Raw genomic sequence first — 7,269 nt, 5'->3', positions numbered from 1 at the left:
AAGTATAGGTTGAGTCTAACCACCGATACTTGGACTAGTGTTCAAAATGTCAATTACCTGGTGCTTACTGCCCATTTCATTGACATAGATCGGAAGATGCACAAGAGGGTTATTAATTTCTGTGTGATTCAAAATCATCAAGGGTCATCAATAGGGAAGCTTATTGAGTCATGTTTAGTGCATTGGGGAATTGAGAAAGTCATGTGCATTACAGTTGATAATGCCTCTGCAAACAAGTCTGCTTTAGAGTGGCTTGTGTCTAAAATGAACAAGTCTGCATCTTATCAGCTGATTTTGAGTGGCAAATACATGCATGTGAGATGCACTGCTCACATCACTAACTTAATAGTGGGGCATGGCTTAAAGAGGTTGCAAAAGTCTGTGTTAGCAATTAGGAATGCAGTGAAGTTTGTGAGATCTTCTGCAAACAGATTGGATATTTTTAAGAAGACGGTGGAGAGAGAGAAGCTTCCCTGTAAGGGACTTGTGTGTTTGGATGTTCCAACTAGGTGGAACAGCACCTATCTAATGTTGGAAGCAGCTTTGAAGTTCAAGAAAGCATTTACAGTGATGGTTGAAGATGAAGATAGCAATTTTGCAAACTACTTCAAGGAACCAGATGAAGAATATGATGAAGATGGAAATCTTGTGCCAAGCAGGAATAAGAGAAATAGGGTTGGACCTCCAGAAGTGGGAGATTGGGAGAAGGCTGAGGTCTTTGTGGAGTTTCTAATAGTATTCTATGATGTCACATTGAGAGTTAGTGCATCATTGCACCCCACTGTACACACAACTTTCCATGATGTGATTACCATGGAAAAAAACATAGAGAACATGTTTTTGGCACCTGAGATTGCTAGTGGATCAGAAACTGAGAAAATATTGATGGATATGGCAGCCAACATGAGATCTAGATGGTTAAAGTACTATGGTTCATTTCATGAAATCAATCACATGATCATCATTGGCCTTGTATTAGATGCAAGGTTCAAGTTGAAGAATGTGACTCACATCTTTCAAACTGAAGGTTTAGATGATGATGAGGTGCAGAGAAGAACCTTGGAAATTAAAACCCTTCTACTTGCTCTCTATGATCAGGTATTACACTAGTTCCATACTTCCATTGTTATACTATTTCAGTTGCTTACTTGGTTTCAAATATATATTAATTTCTGTCTTTTTTGTCTTAGTATGTCCTAGTTGTAGATGGAGGTAGACACCTGCAAAGGCAGCAATCTCCAAGCTCTTCGTCTAGCACAGTTACAAGTAGAAGCAGCAGAGGAGGAGTTAGAGGCCAGCTGCTCAATAATTGGAAGAACGTTGTTGAAGAAAGCAGTGAGGCAGTGGTAGCACATGAAGTGGATCAATACCTGGATGCTCCATTGGACCCAACTGATGATGAAGATTGCTTTGACATCCTGTGCTAGTGGAAGATAAATGGCTGCAAGTTTCCAGTATTGGCAGCAATAGCAAGGGATGTTCTTGGAATTCAGACCTCCACAGTGGCCTCAGAGTCTTGTTTTTCAACAGGAGGCAGAGTGATTGACTGTTTTAGGAGCTCATTAACTCCTAAAACAGTGGAGGGATTGATTTGCATGCAGAACTGGTTGCTAGGTGATGATATTGCAGAGGTTGTTGATGATTGCTCAATTGAAGACCTTGAGTTTTATGAAGACGTTGAGAAAGGTACCTACTTTTTCGTTTTAAGTTTTACATGTGTTTTGACTGTTTTCAGTATTTTCAGTGCATAGGCATTTACATTTTACATCACTCTTTCTTTTTTCTTTTATTTTGCAGACCATGAAAGCACTGCATCTAGCAAAACCAATGTGTGTCCAGCTCCAATTCCAAGAGCAAAAGGCAAGGGAAAGCTTGGGGCAGCCGGTAATGTGATAGATGTTTGAACTTTGAAGTTTGAAGATTTCATTTGGTTGTTTGCACATTTTCAGTTATGGTTTGAGTGTTTAAGAACTTAATTTTTGACAATTTGGAATTGAAGTGTTTAGTTGTGTGGACTGTCATGGATTATGCAAATTTGGTCTTGTTTGGTATGCAGGTTTGGTAATTTGCCAATTTGGTATGCAATATTTGGTCATTTTTTCTTCTTGTTTAGCACTTTAGTTTTTAGCTGCAGCTTGCAGGGAGTTGCAGCTTTGCAGGTTTTGTACATTGGTATGCAACTATGCACTATGCAGAGTTGGTCATGTTTTTCTTCTTGTTTAGCTTTTAGGCTTTTAGCTGCAGCTTGCAGGTTTGGTACTTTGGCAGGTTGGTATGAAATTGCAATTTGCAAGTGTGGAACCATGCAGTATGCACTATGCAGATTTGGCCTTTTTTTCCTTCAGTTTTAGCCTTTTAGGCTTTTAGATTTTGTTGAATAAGATCAGCTTGTTGGATTATGGAATGATGAAGTGTTGTAGGGAATTGCACTCTTACTTGTTCTCTTTGAAATGATCATTTCAATGTAGTGTTGAAATAATGGAAAAGTAGAAATGCAAATTTGCAAACTGTGAAATTTTACCACATTCCAAACTCAGGCAACCTGTCATTTTTTTTTTTTTTCGGGCCTGTCCCGGATTGGGCCCGGTCCCGGCCCAATACCGATCGGGTTCGGGCCTGTCGGGATCAATTCTCAAAATGGCCTCAACCGTACCGGCCCGTCCTGACTAATAATTCCGGGCCCGGAATCGGGATTACCACAATTTCGGCCGTCCCGGCCCGTGCCCAGCCCTACCAAGTCCCAATTTTCCAACTTATAATTCAAGATTCAAAAATATGCCATTACTTCCACTTCCAAACTCCTATAACATTCCGATTTTTCTAAATAATTTCATTCGCATGGTAATTTCATTCGCATGGTAATTTCCACTTCCACTAATCACATTCTTCACAAACCAATACTAATACCAACTACAATTTCAAATCTTCCTTAATTCACTACACTCAACAACTTTCGATTCACAGTGAGCATACAAACGTAGCAACAAATTTCCAGAAACTAACTACACCCGACAATACACAGAACTTTCGAACAGACTCACCATGTGATTAAACCAGATCAAGATCGGAACCCCATCTGCAGGTCTGCATTCGACGAAGAACACAGCACACCCAAATTCCTCAATGTGCAACTTCTGGAAATTTAACCCTAACCAATGATCAAAGCACAACTCACAACGCAACCAAAACGGGGAATTAACCAAGGAAAGCTACGATTGCCACCACGAGCAGTGGCTATACAAACAGCAGGACTTACCCAAACTCACCAATTCAACCCACTCAAGGACTCGAGCACCACCAGGTGCCAATCCATGCTCTAGGAGATCGGAGATGAACCCAGAAGCACAAGGACAGCCGCCGTGAACATTGTCTCCGTCGAAGCCGAAAACACCCAAAAGAGCAACTCGATCAAAACTCAATCGAATCCAAAAAGTCGAAATCCGCAGGAACCCAAAACATCAAAACTTGATTGAATTCAAAAACTAAACTTAGTAAGACGTAGAGCACGACGAGAGGACCAATTCCCATACATCATGCATCGCGGATGATTGCCGGAAAATGCGTCGGAACCGCCAGAAAGCTCGAAGCTTTCGGGCTTCGATTCTCTCTCCTCGCTCTATGCATGGATGATCCGTGACCATAGGTAGAACCAAGACAACGAGACGCGTCGAAAGTGACCGGTGCATCGCCGTATCGTCACCGGAAGAGGAAGTTCCGGTCCGGTTCAGTCGCCGGGTCGTTGGCTGGAGAAACTGGTCGAGCTTTCTGCTCCTCTCGATCCTTCTGGATCAATCTGGTGCGTTGACTCCATCTGGGCCTTTATATAATGGATTTCAACGGTGCTGATCAAGCGGTGGACATTTAACGGTCCAGATCACGCTAGGGCATTTCTTTTTATTTAAAATAAATTTCCATAATTTTCAAACTTCGGAAATTCATAATAAATAGTTCAGGTGTCCGAAAAATTACCCGAAAATTCTCACAGACTCGTCATGTCGTGTACTTTATTGTACAATCCAAAATTTTAAGATTCCACCATGTGAAGAATTTCAATAATTATTCCCGAGGACCTTAATAATTACCGAGATCGTAAAATTTATTCCGAACGATCTCACTTTATCTAGATAAATTTTCCGGGGCTCACAAGCTGCATGCAGTATTGCATATCCCCAAGCAGAAACAGAGAGATTGATGTGCATAACCAATGTCCGAGCTATCATTTGTAGTCGCTTAATGGCGGCTTCCGCGAGACCATTTTGGGTATGAACATAGGGAACTGGATGCTGTACATTAATCCCCAGTGACATGCAATAGTAATCGAACGATTTCGATGTAAACTCCCCAGCATTATCAAGTTGAATTGACTTAATAGGGTGGTCCGAGTAGTGAGCCCGGAGACAGATAATCTGGGCTAAGAGTTTAGCATAAGCAGCATTTTGAGTGGACAACAGCGCGACATGTGACCAACGTGTCGATGCATTAACGAATACCATAAAGTATTTAAAAGGTCCGCAAGATGGTTGAATTGGTCCACAGATATCCCCTTAGATTCTCTATAAGAACGGAATAAATATTTTTGGATCCTTGGCGTAGGACGGTCGTCCTAATTTCTCTAAGGAACAGGCTTTGTAAAATGAGCGAGGGGCCTTAGAAGCAACCAATGAGGATTTTGGTTGGGCCTGAGCGTCTAAAGCGCTATTTGAAGGAAAATTGGTGACTACATCACCCATCATGGCGTTAGGACCATGGGAAGTGGCATCCATGGAGCCATGGCCATGCGGATTGACATCCATGGCGTCATGGCCATGGGTGACGCCATTTATGGCATTGTCAAGGTGGACAGAGGCGGCAGTGGACGGCGGCGGCGCCAGAGGCGGTCACACTAAGTCTGGGAATCAATATTTGATTCTTGCTTTGTTTCGCTCGAAAGAATGGATGTCCGTGTGAAGTCTTTAGTACACGGATCATCATATCACGACCAGGATGTCCTAGTCGGTCATGCCAAAGCCAAAATGTGTCAGAATCCAAGAGATCTTCTCTTATTACATTATTGGATTCAATGGGTAGAATTGTAGTGACATAAAGTCCACTAGATTGACACATAAGCTTCTCTAAGATGCTGTGAGCCCCGGAAGATTTATTGAGCTTATGAGATCGTTTGATAAATTTATCTACGATCTCGAAAATGGTTAATGGTGCTCGAGAATATTTTCAGAATTTTTCACAAGGTGAAATTCTCGATTTAAGAGTTGGATATTAAAGTACGCGACGCGACGAGTTCGTGAGAATTTTCAGGGAATTTTTCGGATAACGGAGCTAATTATTACGATTTTTCAAAGTTTTGAGTTTTTTTTTTTAAATCATGCTGGTTCAACATTGAACTTCACCATTTGAGTTGTGTTTTGGGGGTGTTGTCGGATTTCACTGTGATTCCGTTTTCCGGCGACGATTTAGGATCGAGTCTTTGATTCGTCTCCAATAGAAATTCTGAACCTTAGACTCAGAAGAGTGGTCGTTCGAGCTTAAATTGCAGTGCTGAGCTGAGTTGATCAACTCGGAATTGATTAAGCTGGTTCCGGCTTGCTGTGTTCGTCGTCAGGGAGCAGACCTGCAATATGGGGTTCTGTTCTTCATCTAGTTTGATCACAAGGTTAGTTGGAATTTGTTCAAGGGTTCTGGGAATTTACAGGTGTAGTTAGCAGCTGGAACTGATTGCATGTGCTTACATGCTTACTGTAAATCATGTTATGAAAATGATGAATTGGACTTGGTTTCATTCTTGGATCACTAGTTTTAAAGTGTGGAATGGATTTATGGATATATGCTTGTTATTGGATTTTGATCGGTGATGCTGGGATTAGCATGTTGATTAGATGTTGTATTGAAGTGAAAATATGTATTGGAAAAGAAAATGAAGAAATGGTAAGGAAGAAAAGAAAATCAATGTATTGGGTGCCCTTGGTAGTTTTGAGTGCACCTAATATGAAATGAGATTAGCCCGATATTCGAATTATTTCCAATATGGTCATGATTGGTCGGAATTGTGTATGTGGTCGATAAAACTATGATTAGTGAAATTGTTGGCACTTAAAGCATGTTGTGTCGCAAAGTCAACGTTGGTCAAACTATGGTCAATCCTAGTCAACGTTAGTCGAACGATTAGTTAGTCATCAAGATTTTAATTACTTGTTCGACGAATTATTAACGATCATTATGTCGGATTTGGGACTCCAGTTACCCGAGGAACGGAAGGTTCGTGACTCTCGGACTGTGTGAAAGATAAGCATCAGAATCCAGGTAGGGGACTCGGGACTCACTCGGTTAGCTGTTTTTCATATTTAATTTAATAGCGATGCATGTTAAGTCTATGTGGTTTCGTTATGTTAAAATGCAATGCGTACTAACCAAACCGTGAGAGATGTTGATGGCTTGAGAGCGAAGGGTGGCACTGACTTCCTTGGGTTCGATCCCCTTAACCTCCGGAGGGTTAGTTACACCGGTCGTTCGGTATCCCGATCTTAATGACGGGCCCGGTACGTGTGTGTAGCTAGGTAGTGGACGCTCTCGCTACGCTTACCTGGATATAAACTAATTTGAGGTAAGGTCGTGTAGTGGGTCTATGGGACCGGCCATCAGGTAATACCTGGATTTGGCGCCGTATTTACTTAAGCATCATGCAATGGTTTTCAAATTGAAAAAAAATATCATAAAGTTTGTTGTTCTTTTAAATATTTGGTTCAAGTATGTTTTCATACTGGGTACCCAAAACTATTATTCTATGCATTGGTTTTCAAACCTAACTAGGGTGAAGCCCCTACTGAGCAGCGAGGACGAACGCTCACCCCTACAACAGTGTGGTTGCAGGTACTGTGCACTGGTAACGGGATTGGACCGGACGGAGCTGGGTGTGTAGAAATGAGTTTGTTTAGCAGTCATAACGGAAACCAGGTTTCGGGTTTTATCTCGACCTCTACTTGAAATTCTGTTTCCCGAAACTTGTTGAAAGCTAGTCTTGTACCGAAACTTTGCTAAACTCTTATTTCTTGAGGTTTGTTATTTTCCAAGAAATTCGTCATATCAAGTTCTAGACGAACAAGTTTAAGTTAACAATTCAAAGTATTTTCACCTCAAAACTATTTACAAGTTTCCGCTGTGTTTTATGGAAAATTTGTTAAATAAAATGCCTTGCGTGTTTCTAGGATGTAAACCGAACCTTCGGTTTATGTCTTAGAGGCACGCGGCACTGTGACGTGTTCAAACTGGTGAGGT

The 7,269-nt window shown here is 41.4% G+C and overlaps 1 protein-coding gene across 1 annotated transcript; it reads left to right on the top strand.

Moving 5' to 3' along the window:
- The first annotated feature begins 752 nt into the window (after positions 1-752).
- Positions 753-1,469, top strand: LOC133720671 (uncharacterized). Its single transcript, XM_062147091.1, has 2 exons — positions 753-1,098; positions 1,191-1,469. The coding sequence occupies exons 1-2, from the start codon at positions 814-816 to the stop codon at positions 1,425-1,427; spliced, it is 522 nt and encodes a 173-aa protein (XP_062003075.1). The 5' UTR covers positions 753-813; the 3' UTR covers positions 1,428-1,469.
- Positions 1,470-7,269: the final 5,800 nt, after the last annotated feature.

Source organism: Rosa rugosa, chromosome 7 (assembly GCF_958449725.1).
Source record: "Rosa rugosa chromosome 7, drRosRugo1.1, whole genome shotgun sequence".
Lineage (NCBI taxonomy): Eukaryota > Viridiplantae > Streptophyta > Magnoliopsida > Rosales > Rosaceae > Rosa > Rosa rugosa.
This window is presented reverse-complemented; position numbering and strand designations above follow the sequence as displayed.